Below are 24,689 nucleotides of genomic sequence, written 5' to 3' on the forward strand. Positions count from 1 at the left end.
ACAGATTTACAGCAATTAACTTTGTTTTTAATTTTTCAGTAAATATAAATATGAAATAATTATTGAAATGTCTGTAGTCCCAATCTAATATTTTTCCTTACAAGATAATCACGAAAAACCCTTAAAATATCGTAAATATATACAAAAATCGCAATATGACTTCACCAACTTCAATAAAATCAAGCTGCGGTTACAATAAGTGCGAAAAGAATAGACAATTCAAGAGCAGGACGGCGAACGGTGGGGCGTTAACCAACGTTTATTGAACCATCTGTTTTAGTTTAGCGGGCTATTTGCGAGTTCAGATAACATCGGCCAGTACCGCCCATGTCCACACACGATAAGATATGGACAGATAATGGGTGATACCGAGCATTATGAAATAATCCAGTTGTTACTGACGTTTAGCCAGAGTTGTACGCGCGGGAAATTTGACGTTGACATTTTGTTTTTTTTTGTGACAGTGAAGCGTGAGTGTTTAGTGTTTAAGTGATTGGGTTAATGGATTTATGGTAAGATAAATCTTATTAGAAATTTTAATCAAATATTTCACTGCAATTAAAAACAATAATTAGGTACAAATTCTGCTAAATATAATTATGTTATATAAATGATATATATATAATATAACATAACGAAAATTTGATCAACCATACATAATTCCTAAATAAATAGAACTTTCTTTAAAAAATATTTTTTTAACCAATTTTTTTTTTAAATTAATAAACCATATTTAGTGTTGAACAACTGTTTAAGCCTATTTATAACAAAAGTTAGATTACTACTAGGAACAAAACAGGTTCTAAATGCTATTATTGTAGAAGAATAGACCTCTTTCGTATACGCCATAAAAGTGATCCTAGGTTTGATTCCTAACGAAAGAGGAATTGTCTGGAGGAAGATGGAACGTAGGAACCTGTTGTTGTTGACCTGCTCTCTTCTAATTTATAAATGAAATTAAAGTATTAATGCTCTACATTAAACTCAATTTACTAATGCATAACTATCATATGGGATAAGGCCATTTTTATTAATAACTTTATATTTAAACATCTAGAACTGAATAGGTACAATATAAAATCAAACCTGTGAACTTCGTCGGAATTAAAAGATATAAACGCGCGTGCAGTTTGTAGCGTCACCTTAAAAGAATAAATAGGGAATAAAAAATATATTTATATAAATATAATAAAATAAAATTTATATCATTACCGCAGGTCTTGTCTTTGTACCTGCTTATCTTTAAAATAATAATAATCGAAGAAACGGACGCAATCTAAGGCCAAGAACCATTTAGGAGTGTAGCGCCACTACTAGATTATTTATTTACACTTCGTTACATTTCTAGAAAAAACCAGGCAACCATAGTAAGGAAGAAAACTAAATATGATGGGTAAAGTGCAAGAAGTACTTACAAAGCCAAATTTTATAAAAATAAAATTAAAGAATACCAACCTTAATATAAATGTAAATAATACAGTTTTTTTTAATAAAATAAACTAATAAGCTCACGAATTCATGAATTACAATGCTACAAAAGAATATTCAGAAACTCTGAGATCTTCACTGCAGTATTCTGAATATAATTATACAAAATAATATGAAATTATAATAATAATAATAATAATAATAATAATAATCTTTATTGACATATTTGTAATTACAGAAATCCTATGAAGACTCTGACACCTAAACTAGGCTTTAGTGCCTGTATCTCAGGAGTCAGTGGCTTCTCCCAATATAATTCGTAACAAGTGTCAAGAGAGCTTATTCAAAATTTTACAAGACAATACTTTTTATAGACATTTGTAAATTCCAGATATTACATCTAATTATCTTCTTACACATAATATACTTAAACAAAAATAACATATATTAAAAAAAATGTTTCAGTATAAATTACAATGAATATAATAGGTAATAAAATAGGTACATACACATAAAATACTAAAATACATAAATATACATAATACATAAATATACATAATTATACATTTTACATATGGGTATATGTAACACTAGTATAAATATATAAATATATAAATTATACACATAATTAATGAATCAAAATAACCAAAATATTATTATAGCATGTTAGTTAAATAGATCTTCTGTTTCCTCATAATTTAAGGACAAAAGCCAAGTCTTAACAATTGATTTGCAGTCATGTAGTGAAAGAGGGTAGAAATTTAATTTTTTGTTTATTTTATTATATAGAAAGACTGAGAGATATGCTCGTTGTCGCCTTGCGAAGGTAGTACGGAATTTTGCTGTGGGGAGTACATTTGGAATACAGCGTTTGTTACTGCAAACCTCTGGGTTATAAGGGGTATGGACATGTTGTTTGGCTATTATATTAAAGACGAATAACTGTCTAACACTGAGGAGCTCACACTGTTTATATAAAAGTGTGGTTGAAAATCTGTAGGGTTTGAAAGTCATTACTTTTAGTAAAGATCTGTGGGCTCTTTCAAGCTGAATTAGATGTGACTTGCACGCTCCACCCCACACGCTCACGCAGTATCCAATAACCGATTTTACTAAGGCAAAGTAAACAGTGCGGAGTAGTTCAAATTCCGCGGCATAACGTAATTTTTTGAATGTCCAGATTAGTTTTCGCGTGCGTGCCGTTATAATCTCAATGTGAGGAAGCCAACTCAATTTATTATCTAATTCGATACCGAGGTATTTAATGGTATTGGATTTTGTTATATTAATGCAAGTACAATTGCGCTCAGAGACACATATGTGTATTTTAAGATTAATATCAGTCATATGGGAATTAATAGTTTGGAACTGAATATACGAAGTTTTAGAAATATTTAAAGTAAGTAAATTTTCCCTGAGCCATCTAGCCACCTTCTGCAGTCCGCTTTCGGCAATATTTTGTATCTCGGTCCAGGTGTCCCCATAAAAAACTATAGCCGTATCATCGGCATAGGTAAACAACCTGCAACTAGTTAGGGACATATTACATAGGTCGTTTATGTAAATAAGAAAAAGACTTGGACCAAGAATACTGCCTTGCGGAACTCCAAAAGTTACATTTGCGTCGGAACTAATATAATTATTAATCTTAACCCTTTGCACCCGACCACTGAGGAAATCTTTAAAAATAAGCAGGGCTGAGTCTCTTATTCCAATTCGCTCCAATTTGTCCACAAGTATAGGTATTGAGACGGTATCAAATGCCTTGGCAAGATCGAGGAAGACACCAAGGCACTTTTGTTTCCTGTCAAGTTTTCCTGTGACAAACTCAATCAAGCTACCCACAGCGTCTTCTGTTGACATACCCATTCTGAAACCAAATTGTGAGCTGGACAGAATATTGTACCGATTTAAAAACTGTATTAACCTCACGTTAAGCATCTTTTCTAGGATTTTTGATAGTGCTGTAAGCACAGAAATCGGTCTGTAGTTTGCAACACAATCCCGTGCCCCACCCTTGTGAACAGGAGTAATGAGAGACCTTTTAAAGACTTTTGCAAAGCAGCCTTCCCTAAAACATGTCTGAAACAAGATAGTAAGCGGCGATACAATGACATGTCTTACCATTTTTAGAAATCGAGCTGGTATAGAGTCCCAACCAGTGGCACAATCATTTGTTAAGCTTAAGATGAGAGATTCCACCTCAACCTCATCTGGTGGCATTAGTACGAAGGAGTTAGTCAAGCAATTAGATCTTGTACATATGTAGTTATACTTACACCCTGTAAGTTTTTCAGCTAGCTCTCTACCAACATTAGAAAAATAACTATTTATGTCCTCAACCGCATCCAATTCGTTACAATTCCTAATTAACTCATCGGCAGAAGATTTTTTACTTGAACTATCGGTGACATATTTTATTGCAGCCCAGGTTTCTTTATTTGATTTTGCACTTTTTAATAAGAATTTATCGTGTTCGCGCTTCAATTTTCTAAGTAATGAGCAACAAAAATTCCTGTACCTTTTATAGGTTATTTTAAGAATTTCATTTTGGGGGTCCCTTTTTAAATTAAGATGCAGTTTATCCCGGTGACGGATACAGCGAAGTAGGCCCGGAGTCATCCAGGGCTTAAGAGATTTTTTGCGCCTGGGTACACGGACTTTTTCAGTGTTAGCTTTAATAGCAGATGACAGAATTTCAACAAATCGAGTCGCAGCAGACTCGGCGTCTTGCTTGTTAGTCATAAAAGTAAAATCAGCCAATTCAACATATTTTATAGCTTCACTAAAATTTACTCTTTCAACAATGGAAGGGCACTGAGTATTAGTCCGTTTACTGTTAAGGGATAGATTTATTAGAATAGAGTCGTGATCAGTTACGGTGGAATTTATAACTATAACACTAGTTTGTAAAACAGTTTTAACCATTACATGATCGAGACAATTGCTTAATCGTGTTGGATATGTGTGGCCTGGCAGAAAACCCAATTCGCTGGTTAAATTTAAGTAAGAGTTACTGTTTCTGTCACCGTTTCCAGGTTTTATATCGATATTTATATCACCTATTAAAAATATATTCTTAGATTTTATAGATTTAACAATATCATTCAAAGCATTCAAAAAGCGCTCAGTGTAGTAAAAGGATGGTGATCTATAAATAGCTAAAAGTACAATATCTGGTACTATTTTAGCTAGCAGAAAGTTAGCATCTTTAGGATTAGGTTCTTCAATTTCGCAATTTATATTTTGTTTGGCATAAATTATAATACCGTCATTTTGATTTAAGCATTTTTTTGTGAAATAAGAATTATAATCCTTGAGACTGGGTATGGATTTATTATCGTTTAACCAGCATTCAGTTAAAATTATTATATCTGGATCAAAGTACAGACGAGCTATATGGGCCAAGAATGCATCAATATTTTTGTAAACGCTACGGATATTTTGTGTTATAATTTTTAGGGAGTTTCCTGATTTTTTTACTAAATCATTACAATTATTTATATCACAACTGTAGGCAGTTGCCACTGTTATATTATCAATATCATTATTTATACTATCAATAAATCTAGCCATTTGTAAAATATTAAGCTTTTTGTCGCAGCTACTCGTGTCTGAGAAATGCTGACATTTTTACAAAGATAAGATCTCGATTTCAACATGATCACTAGACTAAGAATGTATAATTTTTTAGTTATGTAAAATACAATACAATGAACAGAGTATAAGTATGTATATAAAGTAAAACAATAATATAATATATAAAAAAATAAAATAATATCTATAAAAACAATAATTAAGTGCCGGATTTTCACAAACAGGAAAGTTATCGTAGGCCGGCGGAGTTTCCTGGGGGCCTCAAAAAGTCATTGTTTTAGACGAAGTTTATTTAAATCACCCTCACTATCAATTCTAATATGCCGTTTACCTTCATCTTGTCTCAGGTAGGTTCTTCCAAATGAGGTCCAGCAGAATTTATATCCATTTTCCTGAGCAAATGCACGAGCCAGATAATTTAATCGTTTTCCGCAGGGTGATAGACATTCTGAAATAAAAAATGGCTTTGCTGGTCCTTCCAAACTTAAGTGTGCCGTGTTCAATTTGTTAGCAGAATTCATTTTGTTAAATTTGCGTGCCTTTTCAATAATACCATCTTTCAATATAACGCTGCCCAATTCCACAATAATTGCTCCATGTCCAGTTTTACTTTTTGTACGATAAATATCCTTAATATCCTGTTTCTGTATGGGAAAATCAATAACATCTGCAGCTTTTGAAGCAATTTTACATAAACTATCCTTATTTTCACCGGTAATCTTAGGAATATTTCTTAGTTCAAGTTTAGTTGAGGCAGACGTTCGTTCCAGCGACTCGATTTTCTTTTCAAGCTGATCAATATACAGACGATCTTCATTCCTCTGTTTTTCCAACTTCTCGTATTTAGCTTTCATGTCTTCGTACTGCTTAGAGACAAAAACAATGGAGTCTTTTATTTCTGTATTTTGTGTCAAGATTTCTCTCATGGAGGATTGCAAGGAGGTGAATTTACTTTCATTTTGAGAGTTTGCTTTAGCAAGCATATCCTTAATTTCGGTTATGAATATTTTAATATAGGACTCATCCTGCTTGCGCCTCATAGTTACATTGCTTCGCTCCTCATTAGATAAATCTGGCGCGGAGCCCGAAAAAGAAGCTTTCGGCGCGTTCAACCTAGCTTCCTTTAAGTCTTCGGGAGTGGGGGTGCTGGGAGGTGTGCGCTTAAGAGGCATATTTCTGACAAAAGATGACACCAGAGTACACGAAAAAATAAACTTGGACCAGCCCCCTATAAATTTTCGCTACCCGCTATCGCTTATGAATTACGGCAACTTACAAAGCTTGCGTATCGATGATGCGCGCAGACGGAGCGTACAACTTAAGCTGTCTCACAAGTGTTGTCCCGTTCGCACAGATGCACTTACTGCAACGCAACTCATGCGCTCCTGGTACACACCTTAATTTATTCGCACGGAATTTATTTTTAATTTGATTTTTAAGTTATAAAACAAATAGAATGCACACGTCTAAACGCTTCCGCGGTCCAGGGGGGAGAGTTCAATAAACAACGATTATACTATATGAATCTGGAATAAACACTTTTATTTCAATGCACTAACGAACTTAAGGTCTTTGATAATTAGCTTTAAACTTAACTAAACAATTGTATCATGAAATTTGAATAAATCTTATCAAATAATTGTAATAATTAATTTTAAAGCAGATTTCTAACGTGTCATAACGTGCAATTGGACAACAAAAATATATTTTCAAAAGCTTTTTTTGTTTTTATTTGCAGGAATATATATTTATTCCCAACACACAAATATACAGTACCTAGGTATTTCCAATATTCTTAACCAACATAGTAATAATAATTAAAAAATTTAAAAGTTTAATCCGTGTGGCAGTGTAAATTTAACGCTGGCAGCATTACCTCGCTGTATTGCGATATCTATTCGTTGAGCGAGGAAAACTCCAGCTCTGAGGTCACCGTTACCAGGCGCCAACATAAATATTTAATTTGCGTCTGTGCACTTGAACCTAAGAGTCTCTACTCCAAAGTGAACATAATCTGTTGTGGTCTCTAGCAGAATTATCAGCGTTGAGAAACACGTCTGCTCCACAGCATAATGCTGAGCCATGGCCAGTTACAACCACAACTCACACACTTAGAATGAAACTTATTCCGTCTTTTCTTTCCATATTTTTTTGTTATATTTCTTTTTTTGATGATTATTATTATTATTTTGTGTGTTTCTGTGTGTGTGTTTTGTTAGTAATAAATATTATGTCTATGTCCAAATTAAAAGTTGGAGGAAATACTCTTATATTTGAGACGTTTATTATTTTCCGCCTGCTCTGCGGCCGCGCTAACTTTTGTGCTTGAGTTATATTTTTTTACTGATCTCAATAGTTCTTCCAGGTTTATCTGTACATTCAATGGTCACGAGACCATCCTAACGTAATCAAAATCTTAAATAATTACAATTATACAAAGCAATAAATCACCTAACGGTGACAAAATAGCTACTTGCAGCGTCTTATCATCTGTCTTTTTTCAACACAGTATAAATACCATATGACAGAAAGAGACTTTATGAGGGTTCATTTTAAATGGTTCCACGCTGGGTAAATACTTGATGTTAGTCCTTGAAAATGAACCTGAAGTAGTCTTAGTTCCTTCAAGTGTGGTTTGTGTGATCTTTTACAACCCTGGTTGTTGTAATGTCTTTCTTGTAAGATTACTTCTTTAACTTAGTCAAAGTCATTTATTTACAATATGTAACACAATGTACACTTATGAAGCTAAAAAAAAATATATATGAAATGCTTCTAATTTTACATTTACTTCCAGTTCTCAAATAAACAATAAACTACAAGCTCCCTCCTTATCAGAATGCCAAATCAAAAAATGACTGCCTCACGACTGATTTGAGCGCGACCGCCGCTGCGAAAACCGCTGTGTGAATTCGAAAAGTGAGTTACAAATCGCAAGGCTGTACTTGGGTACAGAATAACGTTACGGCGCGTTACAGGGGGGGGGATCCAATAATCTCCAAAAATTGCGTGACATAATACTTGTACGCTCTCTTTTCAGTCGGATCGGATTCCCTAAAATTTTGTCCATCATACATACATAGCCACAACAATAATGACCGATGACTTATTCAATACAAAGAGTTGTGAGGAGATTTATTTATTTGGGAAACAAAACAGATACATCTCTATACAATAAAAAAGTTAAAAAAATAAAACATCAAATAAACACATTGGATGTATCCACAAAGTTTCACTGATAAAAAAAAGCAAAGCAAAACAAAACATGACAGCACAAAATTTATAAATCCGGAGATAGATAAACATACTAGTAGCTATAATAAAGAAGAAAGATACAAGGATGAGGACCATAATAGTTGTTTTAAATTATTCTTAAATGAAGCAGTAGAGGAGTGCGAAAAAGGGTCGATGTTAGTGGCAGAATCCAAAGCAGAACACACCCTGTGAAGAAGTCTTAAGTTCTCATGTCATTTTTGTCATGGTAGAGCAGTATTAGCCTAGTGGCTTCAGCGTGCGACTCTCATACCTGAGGTCGTAGGTTCAATCCCCGGCTGTGCTCCAATGGACTTTCTTTCTATGTGCGCATTTAACATCGTGAGAAAACCGACATGTCTTAGACATATAAAATCGATGGCGTGTGGACCTACTTGCCTATTAGATTTAAAAATGATCATAAAACAGATTCAGAAACCTGAGGTCTTGGACCTAAAGAGGTTGTAGCGCTACTGATTTTTTATTTTTATTTTTAAAGAGCAAAACAAATAAATAATAAAAATTAAATTATATTTGTACATTCACCTACTTCATATAAATCAAAATTAATTAAATATGATAGCAGATAAATGCTGAGATTAAAGAGTTAATGAATTGATAAACTGAAAATCACTTAATAATGCGATTGTGACTTTAATAAAAGCGTGACGCGTGCGTCGACACGCGGCTTAGTACTTGTAGATAACTATTATGAACCTATGATAACTCTTCCTACTGACATTAGATTTCCAATATAAGTTTAGTTCCAGACTGTACATTGATCATATCGTTAGTAAGTGTAAAGTTTGTACTTCTACATTAACCGTATTTACATTCGAAGCAATTCCTTTTAATGATAAAATGGCGGCGGTTACAGTTAATTTATTTTCATTCATAATTTTTTTAATTAAGCTTGAAACATTCATCCATATTTAGAAAAGATACCTACACATACTTAAATTTTTTATACAAATATAATTGTATTTTCACGGAAAAGTATAAATTAATTATTAGACTACATATATTCCTAATAATAATTTCATAATATAGGTATTGTGCAATAGTTTTTTCTACTAAAACGATATTATATGTAACGATATTTATACGCATGTAGGTAGGTACTTGTACGTGATCGTCTTTTTAAGTAATTATTTTCTTAGGAGAAACGAAACAAAAATAATGAGGACACACACGCGTGATCTCTCCAAACTTTAGTGTAAGATTTAGACGAAGCTCTTTGAATATGATATCCATAAAAAACTTATTGCATCTGTATGGGAGTCGTACATTAGTGACTGCATTCATATCTGATATATATACGAATAAAATGTACAATTAATTTATGTTAGGATTATAAGCAATACACTTAAATGGTATAAAATTTACAACAAACTTTAACTCTCTTCTTCTCTTCTCTCTGTAACTTACAAGTTACATAAACTTTTTTAAAATAAAATAACAATTCAAAGACGATATAAATAAAAAATATCCAATACAACTACGGTGTTCGAATTTCAGAAAACTATAGCGTTAAAGAAAAGAACGAAATATTTACCTGCCTTGCGATTCTGTAATAATATTATACAATAATCAAATATGATACATTATAAACTATATACATATTGTCAATAAATGAAATGACATAGTTCGCATAACTTCCATGACTATTCTCTTTCTGCACAGACTGAACAAAGAGAAGAAGGAGAGAGAAAATCACATTAGAGTTGAAATTTTTAGACTTTCTTTCTCTTTGCGCATTTAACATTCGCTCGAACGGTGAAGGAAAACATCGTGAGGAAACAGCTTGCGTTAGACCCTAAAAGTCGACGGCGTGTAGCGGACACAGGAGGCTGATCACCTACTATTAGATTGACAAATGATCATGAAACGGATACAAAAGCCACTGATTTATTTTTTAGATGTAAGAACTGTCATATCAATTAACTAATTACTTATAAAATTATTTACAGGAGTATGTGAATCGAATTCACAATGTACCAAGACCAGGACTCTGAGCACATCGACATCGGCCAGGACGAAAGCAGATCGAACAGCCCAAAAATGTTCTATAAACCAGAAGAGAAGACTGTTATAAGCCAGAAAAAATCCTTCTGCATCGACGCGTTGTTGTCGAAACACGACGAAAAAACCCAGAAATATATGGCGTTGATGAACAAGAATTATATACGGTATAATGATTACCAGGAGAGTCACGAAGGGTTTGAAAGGGAGAGAGTTAGTGAGAGTCCAAAAAGTGGGAGTAGCAGGAGTCTGTCCCCTGGGTCGGAGGAAGGGAATCGGTCTGAGACCTATAGTCCACCGATATCGCCGGGTGTTGAGGGCGGCAGTGAAGATTTTGAAAGTTATAGACCAGGTATTTTATTTTCTATCAATTTTCTCTGTTCATAGTCTGTTTTATAATTGTCTATGGAACGATGACAGTGCTTTTTTGTTGGAAATAATTGTAAATAAAAATAAATGTAATTTCCTGATATAATCCAGTGACGCTACAACCCACAACTTGAAGTAAATTTTTGGAATTTTTTTTTGTTTTTTTTTTGACGAAAGTTTAAACGCTGAGATTCGAACGTACGACCTTTGGGCTAGGAATTGAATAGGTAAACGAACGCCAAAATATGCTTCCTTCCAAAAGGCATCAAACCCAAGACGGATATTAAATGTAGGTTTTTTTTTTCAGGAATAGTCCCAAAACCCGGCCTCCTACCACAAAACCCAGCGCTAGTAGCAGCTCAGTCTGCTTTATTCAACTATCCGCAAATGAGCCCCATGCCCCAAGGTGGGCCAATGCCGTCCGCCTTTCATCACCCCGGGGACAGAGTCCTCCATCACATGCAGTTGGAATGGCTCGCCAGGACTGGCATGTTTTACCATCGAATACCAGAGTTGGGAGGTCAGTTAATAAAATATATTACAGTTAAAAATTAACTATTAACAGTAATAAATACACAGTCTCCGTGGCTTAGTGGTTAGGTCAAAGTCAAAATCATTTAATCATATAGGTATCGTAATGTATACTTATGAACGTCAAAAAAAATCTCTCTCTCCGCCACTCTTTGTAATCGTCAAGTTTTTTGTTTTCACAACGTTTGTATGGAGCTGTAACCATTACACCATGTTCCACATGACATCTTCAGTAATTAAAAGTTAATTAATAATAATAAAATAACCTAATTTAGGCACCTTGGATCAGTTTTCAACAAAACTATTACACTTACAGACGAAGGCAATACTAAAAAAATATTTAAAATATACGCTTTTGTAAGTGTTAAAATCCCGCTCATAGCTAACACATTGACAATTGACAGGTGTCAAATTTGCACAGAGTATTAACGCTGCGCCCCAACCCTTCATTTAGTAGACTAAGCCTGTGGCTTGTTTGATTTATCAATCGAGGAATATATACTATAAACATCGCTATTGTGTGCAATGTTTTGGTTCGCCACCCGTGCGTAAAGTATCATCAGGCAACAAAACATTAATAGGCCGATGTATACCAGAACAGTTTTTAACCCTTGGCCTCAGACCAGGGCCGTCTTAAACTAGGCTGGGGCTATTGGGCACACAAGAATTTGGGGCCATTTTGCAAAGTAAAAAAAGTACGATATATTATGTCATTAATGATATTAGAATGCTGCTGGTTTTTTGGTTACGATTACGATAACGGTTTCTTTCGAGATTTCTGTTGAGTATTCTATTATATCTCTATCAATTAGTACAGTAGAAATAGGCGCACTTATCGATATAATGGCGTTGTATATGCCTTGTAAAGTACCTTTTGAGAATATTACTGATTTGTGAAAAAAGTGTAATGTGCCCGTCAAAAATGTTTTGAGAATAAGTGCGTGAGAGAAATTGTTGGTCCTTCGGGGCTCCCAGAGAATGGAGGCCCTGGGCACGGGCCCCGTGTGCCCTTATGGTGAAGACGGTATTGCCTCAGACTTCTGTGTCTGACACGCCGACTTTGCCGGTTCCCTCACGACATTTCCCGCGGAAATGCGCACAAAACAGTCCATTGGTGCACAGCCGGGGTTCGAACCCAGCTCTGGGATGTTATGGACTGCTGCATTATATGAGAAGTTCCCTGCCATATAATAATAATAAAGCCCGTTTTATTTCCAATCATGACAAAAACAAATAATAATACACAGCTTAGATTATTTTACATTTGTATACATTTTTTTTTTCTTTTGCTTGTTATTCTATATTCTAGCTTCCTGCAGTACCGTCGATCGGATCCCCTTCACGGGTAAAGGCCTCCTCCAGCTTTTTCCAACTTACTCTGTCTATGGCTCTCTTTCTCCATTCGTTTCCTGCTACCGCTTCTATTTCTTCTTTCCACCTTTTTTTGGGCGACCTCTTCTCCTTCTTCCTTTTGGTCCTTTCCATACAGTTGTCTACCATTTATAGTTCCCGGCAAATGACTAAATTTCAGCACGCTTACTCTGTAACTTCCAATATCGACAATACCAATCCCGACGATATGCATGATAGTTCTTAATAACCATAGCGCTGTTTTCAACCTTGGAATCGCACGGAACACATACTCATCGGAATCGCTGTCGGTATTGGTTACAGAGTAAGGGCGCTGAAATTTAGCCATATATGCTTATAAAACTACTTGCGTGGTAGGAAAAATTATACTAAGTTTTTCTTTAAACGGCCATATTGGATACACTGAACCAATGGTCGCTATTTTAATTTACAATATTTTCAAAGCTAGTAATGCATTATTTTATCCCTTTGATCAATTATAATGATAATTATAAAGGGCTGTCACAAATGAGATAATTGTTACACAAATAACATGTGCGTCTACGCGATTAGCTTACATTAAACATTATAAATAAAACGCATTAACACCCCTCAAATAAATATAATCTATGGAATTTATCGTACTTAAATAAAATGCCCGGTGACCCCTCACTATTAGTTAAGTTTGGGCTGTTAAGCGTGGAGATGGCATTTTTATTTAAATCACAGTTACGATTGTGGCCTAGTTCCAAATTAATAATAATACTTTTCTAAAGAAATCAATTACTTTATACAATTATGACTTTAATATAAAATATTTTGTTTTCTGTTTGTTTGTTCTGTTGACTTTTTGAGTCTAAGGCAAGCCGGTTTCTTCACGATGTTTTCATTCACCGTTCGAGCGAATGTTAAATGCGCACATAGACAGAAAGCCCTTTGGTGCACAGCCGGGGATTGAATCTAGGACCTCAGGGATGAGAGTCGTACGCTGAATACGCTAGGCCAACACTGTCCTAAAATCAAAATCTATCTAATTTAAAAATTTATCTGTAAGAATTCAAAATGACTGCCATTTTGACTAGTCTTACGTTATCAACTGATAAATACTCTCCGTTATCAGTAATAAACAGTACATTTTCGTACGATCTATTGCTGTCAGTTCTAAATACCATAATCGATCATTTACTTAAATTTTGACATTTACTTTGATTGATTCACTTTGATACTTGAATTTTGTATTAATGTTTGGTTTTTCCTGTATGACGTTATACTTGGTTGATAACACGAGATAATTTACGACACAAAACTTGTATATTCTATGTAAAATATCATATAATGGTATTTGTGATCGGCAGTTATATATCTCTGATTGTCTCCTTTTACATGAGTGCTCTTGCTAAAAGTCTGCAAGTAGACTTATTTATTAATCCCTCATTTAATATAATAAATCAAGCTTGTTTATAGACATTTAAAAGAACAAATAACAAATCATTTGATTTGACAGTAATTGATCAGAACAATTTTGTCCATATAATAATTAATATTAAAATAAAAGTTGCCTCCATGCTTATGTAACTAAACGCTAGTGATGCAAAATAGCCAAATAAAAATTATCGACGACAACTCATGGGGACACCATCTGTTACAAATTGAATAATTGTAAGAGATGTTCCGTCTCTATCGCACATAGAGGAAGGATAAGGATAGCGATATATTGCGGTTTTTTGGCAAGTGTTCCGCTTGTTACACGTTTTTAGGGATTTTGTATTTATTTTTATTCGTTTATCAATTTGTTATTTTAAAACAAAAATCTTTTAAATCTCTGAAGAACTATTAAAATTGCTATTAATTTAAATGTAAATTTGAAAATAAATTATTAAAAAAACTACAACACCACAAATTAAAGTTTTTAAAGCAGTGTTGCTATATTTTTATTTGAATATATAAGCTTTCTTTAATAGATTAAGTTTTTTAAAAGCCTTAAAATAACTTTTAATTCTTTTGTATATTGTGAAGTTATTTTAAGTAATTAAAATATTTTCTATTAATTACAAAAAGATTTTTTCGAGTCATTAGGATTACATTAAGTCCATGTTGAATTCTCCACATTCTTCCACTTGCATCCTCGCCACCATTTTCCAATTCTTCTCTGCTATCCATTTTTCTTTTCTTGTGGGTGTGGGTGAGCTAAGGGCTTCCATTCAAAGGGTATTTAAACCTAAAACTCGGCAATGTGATCGGCCCATTTTTATTATTGTATTACACTACTAATCAAGCCTGTGGTGGACAAACAGACACAAATATATTCCAGCGAGGTTCAAACAATATTGTAGAAGACAAAGAACACAAACAAATAAACTTTATTAATTAGTCCCGTACAAATTCAATTTAAAAATTATGTCGTCATGTATTTCGTGGGTACGGCTCCTTTGAGAGCGGGTTTGCACAAATCGCTATTAATATATTTTTTTATTGAACAGGGAAAAATACTAAACAAGGACTCAAAGACAATTTATTTTTATATAAACAAGTGTTAGCCTAGTGGCTTCAGCGTGCGGCTCTCATACCTGAGGTCGTAGGTTCGATCCCCGGCTGTGCACCAATGGACTTTCTTTCTATGTGCGCATTTAACATTTGCTCGAACGGCGAAGGAAAACATCGTGAGGAAACCGACATGTCTTAGACCCAAAAAGTCGACGGCGTGTGTCAGGCACTGGAGGCTGATCACCTTCTTGCCTATTAGATTGAAAAAATGATCATGAAACAGATTCAGAAATCTGAGGCCAAGACCTAAAGAGGTTGTAGCGACACTGATTTATTTTATTTATTATTTGAACAAGTGTAAAATTAAATCAAATTATAAATGTAAAATTTTAAAAAAAGTCAAATTTTGTGTGTAAATACCACTTTACGATACTAAGTATGTACTAAGTTTGATGAATTATCAAAAATCACAAAAAATTATACTATTAATCCGAACAAGTTCTCTGAACACTCTCCATGGTAAATCCATTAGATGCAGAGAGATTATTCTACTTAACTTAAAATAACTTAAATCGCAACAAATATCCCGTCCTGCCTTTCATGCCTGACCACCCCGCGACGGCCCGAGCCGAGTTCCAAGCCTCGCATTAGACGCCCTTACGTTAGTAGCGGGTAAAGCCCATTCCAGCCCAGCTACGCTCGTCAAAACAGGCCAACCTGAGCTGTCCAACTGCTAGATTCCATTACAAAAGCTATTGGGGCCTTAGGGCTGGTTATACTGGCAGAGGATCCTTTAGGTTGGAGTGACAGTACTCCCTTCCTCCAAAAACCATATAAAAAAGAGTCAAGTCGAAATAAAATAATAACAGTAAGGGCACACGCGCCCTAAGCCAATTATCAGGCAGCAATTTATTCGCACAAACAAAGCCTCCGAGCGGCCCTTGACAAATTAGATATAGAAGTGCTGTGCTCAGTTGTCGATAATTAACGGCTGAGACTAAATAAGATTCGGGCTTATTTATAATATTGCTTTATTGATACATTTATATTAAACTCAGAGCTGTAGTAGTAATTTTTTCTAGTTAATTTAAATTTTTGATACGCATGGTTTAAATATAGCATACTATCCGGACGTCACGATATTCCGGAAAGAGTCTTGTTTTAGCCTCTCCGGATTAACGAGGCCTTATGTAGTTTATTTATGCTAGTAATTTGATTTAAATATCAATTTTAACTAGTTTAGAAAATTAAGAACGTTGTTGGTCCTTAATAAGCGCCGATGTCATTTCTTGAACATATTAAGAAATCTTATTAGCTTCTGTGTACTTCTTTAAATAAGTAACTTCATAGGTTAGACGCACTTCAGTGGTTTTTGGTTTAACTTTCGCGCTATCCCCAACGAATTTTGGTGGGCAGTCTTCCCAGTTTTACATCGTGACTCCGACCACAGGAATTGTTGATAGCAGCACCAGCAGTAACAAAGGCGCTGCCGACTCCATCATTACCAGACTATCCCATCCGACAACCTGAAAATTTTAGTAGTATTAATTTTTAGCAGGGGATTACAACTTCTCTCTCGCGCCATTCCCAACGAAATATTTTGGTGGTTTCCTGCCCCAGTCCATGCCGGCGATATACAATATTTAAACTTAACATTATGTTATATGTTAAACTTAATGTATCGCTTTACAAAAATGTATAGCAGATATATTATTATAATTTTTTAATATAGAACAGGGGGCTCACCTAATGTTAAGAGATACCGCCGCGCCGCCCATGGACACTCTCAATGCCAGAGGGCTCGAGATTGCGTTGCCGGCCTTTTAAGAATTGGTACGCTCTTTGCTTGAAGGACCCTAAGTCGAATTGGTTCGGAAATACTTTAGTGGGCAGCTGGTTCCACAAAGCGGTGGTGCGCGGCAAAAACTGCCTTAAAAAAATCGATAAATCACGCACATCACTATTCGACCGTTGGAGTTGTCGCAAAAAGGGTGTATTTTCTGTACTACAGTGATCTATTTATTGGGCACCCGTGGCCACTCGGCTGGGTCTGTGATTTATTACGCCAGTGAAAACTTGACCCTTAGTTTCCCGCTTTTCAATGTACCAGCCTATTGAGGTTTAGGCGTGTATATATATTTAAAAAGATATAATTACCTATATGAGATATATGTTTAATTAAATATGCGATTTTTAGATATGTATTGCTTAAGTATTTTTATAGTTTTTCAGTCTTTGCCGTCTTGACTTAATGTCCTAAAACCCCTAGATGGGGCAAAGGGTGATGAGTCTCCATCGTGTTCGGTCTTCCGACTCGTATTCCACCTCGTTCCAAGTCTTTCCGGCTCTCTTTGCCTCATCTGCAACTGTACATCAGGTTGCGGTTCCAATCAAACGCCTGCTTGGGGATATAATTGGAATCTCTTGGAAGTGTACGGCCTACCCATTTCCACTTGCGTCGCTTGATCTGCTGGCTAATCGGGGTGTCTTGGCAGGCAAACTTCGATTTGGAGTAGACTCTTGGGCCGTGGGTTTCACAGGTGCTAATTAAAGACGCCTGGTAGATAGTACCGGTGACCCCAGAGCCGGTGCTTTCCTGGCTCAACGAATAAGTATCGCAATACAGCGAGGCAATGCTGCCAGCGTTAACCCGGCCACAGAGACTAAACTTTATAAATTTGTTATAATTTTCTATTTATTAATTATTTATTATATAACTATGTAGGTTAAGAATATTGTAAATACTGAATATTTTTTAATATAAAAAAAATATGTTTGAAAATTTATTTCCATATTATATAACTTTTTTTAAAATATTTTATAGTCTATGTTCATCAGGGAAACGTTCAAATGTTGAAAGAATTTAAAAAAAAAATAGTTTTGGAGCAATGCAAACAATCAAATCATTCCTCTTTGTAATATTATTGTAGAAAATGGCGCGTTACTCAAACCATTGGTCTCTATTTAAGTGGCAATTTAACAAATGATTAATTTAAACTATTTCACACTTGCAGTATACAAACAACAATAAAATGGAGGGTAGATCCCTGCGAATCAAGTTGGGGTGGCTTAGAGATCCGTAGTCCTATTGTTAATATTGTTATCATTTATATATTTATCATGAACTCCTATTAGACTTGAAGTCCTTTCAAGAAAAAACGTGTCTCACATACTTGCGTAGAAAAAGGTTTTATTCAAATCAATAGAGTTGTTTTCTAGATATTATAAAGTTTATACTGAGTTGGAAATTTCCAAAACTTCGCTACGGAAACATGGGCCGACATATTCCTGTATGACTATTTCAACTTTTGAATTTCGAAATAAATAATTGATTTCCCTGAAAATGAATATTCTCTTCTATGGAATATTTCGTTATTTTTCACTTAGATAACGCGCAAACGCAAATAAATCACCTTACAAAATGTCTATGCAATTGTCTAAAAAAAATACGGCATACGGAACACACAATACTAACCAATTTGTCGCCCTTAACTATAGCAAGTGCAGACATATGATGAGGTTGTACTAATTTTATTGGTTGGGGTCCTAATTTAATGGTCCATTGCATTAATCTTTTGGGCTATTACTGTAATTTATTAACTTGATATATTTTCTACATAGACTATTTTTTTTAATGAAATAGGAAGAACACATTACTAGAAGGCTCGCAAGTACGTTGCCGGTCCTTTAAGAATTGGTACGCTCTTTTCTTGAAGGACGGCGAGGCAATGCTGCCATCATTATAGATTGAATGCCACAGGAACTAAACTTTTTAAATTCGTTTTAATTTTCTACTTATTAATTTTCATTATTATTATTACTATGTAGGTTGAGAATATTATATATTATAACGAGTACATACATTAGTAAAGATGTGGAATACAGGAATACTAAACATATTTTGTTTGAAACCCGATAATATATTTTATATCAGAGGATTTTTATTCTTAAAAATATATGTAAACACTGCCGATAAATGAATAATTAAATTACAATAAATATTAAATTTTCCTACACATAAACCTATATAAATACTGAGCCCATAGTATACCTCCTACAAGATATTATGTGTCAAATATAATACATTAAACAAGACAATAGAGTTATCACGCTCTGCAGAGCGTAAAGTCTGCAATCAACCTTATTCGATTGTCTCTGCTCGCCTTACGACTCTATATTGTTAGTCTATGTATTGTATGGAATTAACTCCTTACAAAATCAAATATTATGTACTCAGAACTGAATTAAGATAACTGAATACATACGGCTTAGTTCAGAATAATTTAGAGTTTTAAAAGTAATTCTGTTTCTGTGCAAGTAACATTAATATTACATATAATGTTGAGCGGTAAATTGAAGCTTTTTAACTTGACGTGAAGTCTAAAAATGGGCTAGCATAGTTTTGCAAAAGAGTTAGCCTAGTCCTTTATTTTAGTCTCGCGTTAAAGCTGTGTGCTGTTCATAAGACCGAGGAATGGGATTATAAATTCGCCTATTTTTTGTATGTTCTAGCATATATGTCCATCAAGTATATTCACGAATTTCGTTTCAACCCTTGAGCTTCCTGTTTATCAAGACAGTTTATTACGAAATTATAAGCATTATTATTGTTAATTACTGTAGATATCAATACAAAAACAATATTTTTATATAATACTTTTTAATTACTTATAAAGACAGTGATATTTTTAAGAGCAGTGTTGGCCTAGTGGCTTCAGCGTGCGACTCTCATACCTGAGGTCGTAGGTTCGATCCCCGGCTGTGCACCAATGACTGTCTTTCTATGTGCGAATTAAACATTCGCTCGAACGGTGAAGGAAAACATCGTGAGGAAACCGACATGTCTTAGACCCAAAAAGTCGACGGCGTGTGTCAGGCACTGGAGGCTGATCACCTACTTGCTTTTTAGATTTAAATATGGTTTTGAAACAGATTCAGAAATCTGAGGCCAAGACTTAAAGAGGTTGTAGCGCCACTGATTTATTTTTTAATATTTTTAAGAGAAATCTTTCTATACATTGTACTCGCAATGAAAGGCTTGGGGAAAGTGGTCATCCGAGACATATTATCCATAGTCCCGCTTGCTATGAAAACCATTAAAATCGTTTGTTATTCTAGGCCTACATCGCGTATATTTCAATAAAAACATATTATGACCGTCGGATCAATAGCCGATATGCCCAACAAATAATTTGTACAAGTCACGTTCTGTACACATTCGTTTTAAAATTCCACTTAAGCACGATTTTCTGTTAGCTTACCAATGCGCGCCATCTTTAATGTCGTTTTAATTTTAATAATATTGAATCTGTGGGCGAGTTATTCTCGTTTTTATTCTTATATGGTCGTGTATAAACTTAGGAATGTTTCGTAAACAATTCCATTTTTAACATTTAATAATTTGGTTTATTGTTATATTTTTTTTTTAAGACAATTCACACCAATTGACCTAGTCCCATGCTAAGCTGGTGAAGCTTGTGTTATGGGTATTACACAACGGATATACATACATATTATAGATAGACATATAAATACATATTTAAACACCCAAGACCTAAGCACAACACCAAATGTTCATCACATCGATGTTCGTCTCAGCCGGGGATCGAACCCGGGACCCATGGATTCGTAGTTACTAACCACTAGACCAATGAGTCGTCAATTGGCAAAATTAAATCCTGTTTTCTGCAGTTTATTATCAGTTATTTTTGTCTATTTATTGTTACATTTATAAAAATGCCCGTTGTCATACCTTTTAAATTAATAAACAAACCGTAGAAATTAAGCTTACTTTCATCTAGTATTAATTTGATTTTATTCTTTAAACACTTTCTTATGTGTTTATATTATTTGAGTCCTCAAATGCTTTGGTATATGGGTACATTATGTGTTTGTTTAATAGTGTTGAAACCAATGACAAAAAAACATTATAAAAAGTATTTAAAGGAATAAATGACACAAAATACATGTTATTAAATTACCCGGCAAAGTGGCAAACGTCACAATGACATTTCTCAAATGACAGATGCGTCGAGGTTTTAGGCGGGAATTTATCGGCTTGTGCAAACACGACCAAATGTCGCATTCGAGCGATCCTGTTAGCCTAATTGATAATTATCATTTTTATGGGCTTAGCGCTTGGTATTTGATAAATACGATCGGTGATTTTGTGTTTAATTATGGCGACGCGATTAATTTGTGGTACAACATATAAACGTAGCCACGTTGAGACCAATAATAATCATTGCCGTTAGCTACCATTTATTTATTTGAAGCTTAAAAACGATCAAATGTAACATAGAGAATTCAACAGTAATTTTTACACCATGTTTATTCTAGGCAAGTCTAACTTGAAACAATTATTTTGCTAGGAATCGAAGAACTTCCGAGTTACACGCCGAGGAAGCCATTCACAAATAAACAAAATTGAAATACAAAGTTATATTTTCCATATATATGACAGTATTTTAAGAAACACAAAAGTAGACAATCACACCTTTTAGTTTATTCAGCAGAAGAAGTTTATTATACCTAGCTATAAGTAATAACAGATATTATATTGTGTCAAAGAATATAAATACAATCACGACTTTTAAGAGTTCATCTAAAGTTTCTGTTGTCTATGGTCCTGTCTAACCTAACTAACTACAATCATACTATTTAGGTCATCAACCATCCATAGTTTCCACCATAGTGGGAATGGCAAAACAAAAACATAGCGATACATCCCCAACGGGAATGAAAATATATTAATCAATCCGTTGATAAATTAGGCATGTAATAATTGGTTTTGATAAAAATTATCATTTGTGAGTATTTGTGATTTGTTTGCGATAACGAATTAATTAACTTGTCAGTTTTTCGTAATAGCGGTACCTTTTATAATTTAGATAAGAAAGGCGCTTATTATTTTTCATACCTATATTATAAAAACACATACCTACTACATAGCAACATATGGAACTTGAGAGTATGCTACCCCATAGAGTCTGTTTCTTTCTTTTATTATCAATACAAATACAATTATTTCATTTTACCTTATTACTACTAAGATTATTACAGAATTTCATTAATTGTAATAGAATTCTTACTATCATTGTTATCGTTATTATATATTTTTTGTTGTTAATGGCTTCGAATCTCTTCGGATCAACCGTGGTAGGGACAAGAAAAGATGGCGCGTAACCGAAAAATGTGACGGTAAATTTTTTTCCAACGCCGATAAAGAAGTTTGACTTCAAAAACCTAAGTAAACTAGATTTTAATTTTTTTATATTTTTAAAATTTTTCACTTCAACAACCTTCCTCAGAGTTCAAGGAGTAAATAATAAAAATTGATCGATATGATCCAGCCGTCTTTGAGTTTTGCGCTTAGTAGCATATCCTGGGATACAGCTTTTAAGCTGGAACTTTACCGTCGGCTTTAAGATGAAATGAAAATGACAAAAAGATTATTCCTTCTTATGTGGTTGAAGTGAAGGAAAGAATTACTTTATTTGCGTTTGTGAGAAAAGCAGCCGCCGGACTAGGCATAATGTTTACTAATTAAGACTATTTTATCTATTGATTTTCCAACATGCTATCTTTACAATTTATATTAGATCGTATTAGTAATTATTATTATTATTACTAATCCGATTTAACTACACACTTATACCTACACTTGGATAAATGTAGAATTTATATACATATATATAACAAAAATAATGTAAAAAGAAAAATCCAGTGTTGCACCAATGGATTTTTCCTTTTTCGGATTTTCATCCGGGATTTAATCTATCTACATAAATAAAAAAAAAATATGTATATATCTATATGAATAATTGCTGTTCGTTTATCAACTCTGTTTGTTTTAACAAAATTCTCTCCACACAGGCGCTCCACACGCACTCTTGGGGAAAACCCGCCGGCCCCGAACCGCATTCACCTCACAACAACTTCTGGAACTTGAGAAGCAATTCAGAATGAACAAATACCTCTCCAGACCGAAGCGGTTCGAAGTAGCCACTAGTTTGATGCTTACTGAAACTCAGGTAATATACAATCTTTACATAGAGTAAAAGCTAAATAAAAAATACATAGATACAACTTATATAATAATTGAAGTTACCTCATGTCTGTGCATGCTGTGTAATGAAAAGCTCCTAGTGGTAATCGTGTAAAACTAATTAATTCTAAAAGCTTTGACGGCCGCAGAGCAGGTGGAAAGTAATGAACACATTAATTCTAATAAATATACATATACTATGCCAAATTATAATATTATTTTCAAGCTTTAAACGCTATACCAATTTTTAAAGAAGTCTAATATATTTTTGCCGTATGGGGGGGGGGGCACTCGTAGCGCCAAATCTTGTTCCTGAACTTTTAATACTATAAAAACAATTTTATAAATATTCATTTTTTATAAAACGCATGTAGGAGTTAATTTAAGTTTAATAATTATAATTGAATTTAATAATCACAATTTAACCTTCAATTTTTAATAAATCTAAAAGTTTAGGTAGTATAAATAAGAAACTACCTATGTAAAATCAAAATAATTGTTAATTTAATATTCAGTTACCCATTGGTCCAAATTGCTCAAAAACTCCGGAGGCTGGATAAAATATTTGGTTTGTCCATAAAAATCCTTCAGACACTTTAGAAGGGTCCACCCTTTTACCCGTAGATAAAAGAGATTTCTCACTAAAACAACGTCATTTTGACATTTACGAAATGGCGGCAACCTGTCAAGTTGAACGATGCTCGGATTTGGAACAAATGCTTACAAGATTATAGGGGAGGGAGATTGCCATAAAGGTTATTGTTCCCCGCGTTTTATGTCGGTTTAAAGATTAATCTCGGCGCTTTTGATATATGATAGCAGGTTTCACCAATAAAATATGATTGGATTAAATCTTAGCTAAGGTTTCTTGCAACACAATGTTTTTTAACATAACATCTTAACAAACAATAACGAAATTAATAAATTAATAGCTAGGCAAGATTATCATTTCACCATGTAAAAATTTAGTTAATTGATTCTTTGTTTCCAGGTAAAAATATGGTTTCAAAACCGCAGAATGAAGTGGAAGCGCTCGAAAAAAGCGCAGCATGACAGCAAAAGCAAGGACTCGCATACGAACGACGAGAAAAACAAAAAGGAGGTTCTACCCGACCATGACAAACAGCCTCCGCAAATGGCGGGTGATTTGACACCAGCTGTCAAACCTCCTCCCCTGTTAGATAGGGACAGGATGATCGCGTTAGAAAGAGAAAGAGCGATGGCAGCAGCAAACTTTAATTCGAATTTGGAAAACAATAGACGCGGACTAGTTATGCCAAGCCAAGATGGCCGACCCGGGATGGACATGTTTAGGCCGTATGTAGTATGAAATTAAATTAATTTTTATTTGTTAATAGAAAACGTTATATGGCCGAAAGTGTAACTTTTTAAAGCAGTGAATTTCAAATATGATTTTCATATTAAAATTAAGTAACTGTCTATTCAAAGACGGTAAATACACTTCCTAAATTCATAGTCTGTTAATATTGTTTTTATTACGGACACAAAAATGTATACACGTTATTAAATCATTTACAGAGATTTTATTCAGACCACCTTAAGCCGATCACAACTGCCGTAACATTCCAAACAATTTATGTAAAACAAT

General features: G+C 34.1%; 1 protein-coding gene across 1 annotated transcript; it reads left to right on the forward strand.

The window, feature by feature from the left end:
* The first annotated feature begins 405 nt into the window (after window positions 1–405).
* On the forward strand, window positions 406–24,689 carry LOC125055276 (homeobox protein Hox-B4). The gene is made up of 5 exons (XM_047657665.1): window positions 406–512; window positions 10,248–10,651; window positions 10,976–11,188; window positions 22,909–23,066; window positions 24,072–24,689. The coding sequence occupies exons 2-5, from the start codon at window positions 10,270–10,272 to the stop codon at window positions 24,408–24,410; spliced, it is 1,092 nt and encodes a 363-aa protein (XP_047513621.1). The 5' UTR covers window positions 406–512; window positions 10,248–10,269; the 3' UTR covers window positions 24,411–24,689.

Source organism: Pieris napi, chromosome 13 (assembly GCF_905475465.1).
Source record: "Pieris napi chromosome 13, ilPieNapi1.2, whole genome shotgun sequence".
NCBI lineage: Eukaryota > Metazoa > Arthropoda > Insecta > Lepidoptera > Pieridae > Pieris > Pieris napi.

What these genes read in the sequence shown, in the direction of transcription:
- LOC125055276 (XM_047657665.1), top strand. Translation starts at nt 10,270, where the DNA reads ATGTACCAAGACCAGGACTCTGAGCACATCGACATCGGCCAGGACGAA. An exon ending in TTTTGAAAGTTATAGACCAG is followed by an intron (nt 10,652 to 10,975) that starts GTATTTTATTTT and finishes TTTTTTTTTCAG; the next exon opens with GAATAGTCCCAAAACCCGGC. An exon ending in TCGAATACCAGAGTTGGGAG is followed by an intron (nt 11,189 to 22,908) that starts GTCAGTTAATAA and finishes CTCTCCACACAG; the next exon opens with GCGCTCCACACGCACTCTTG.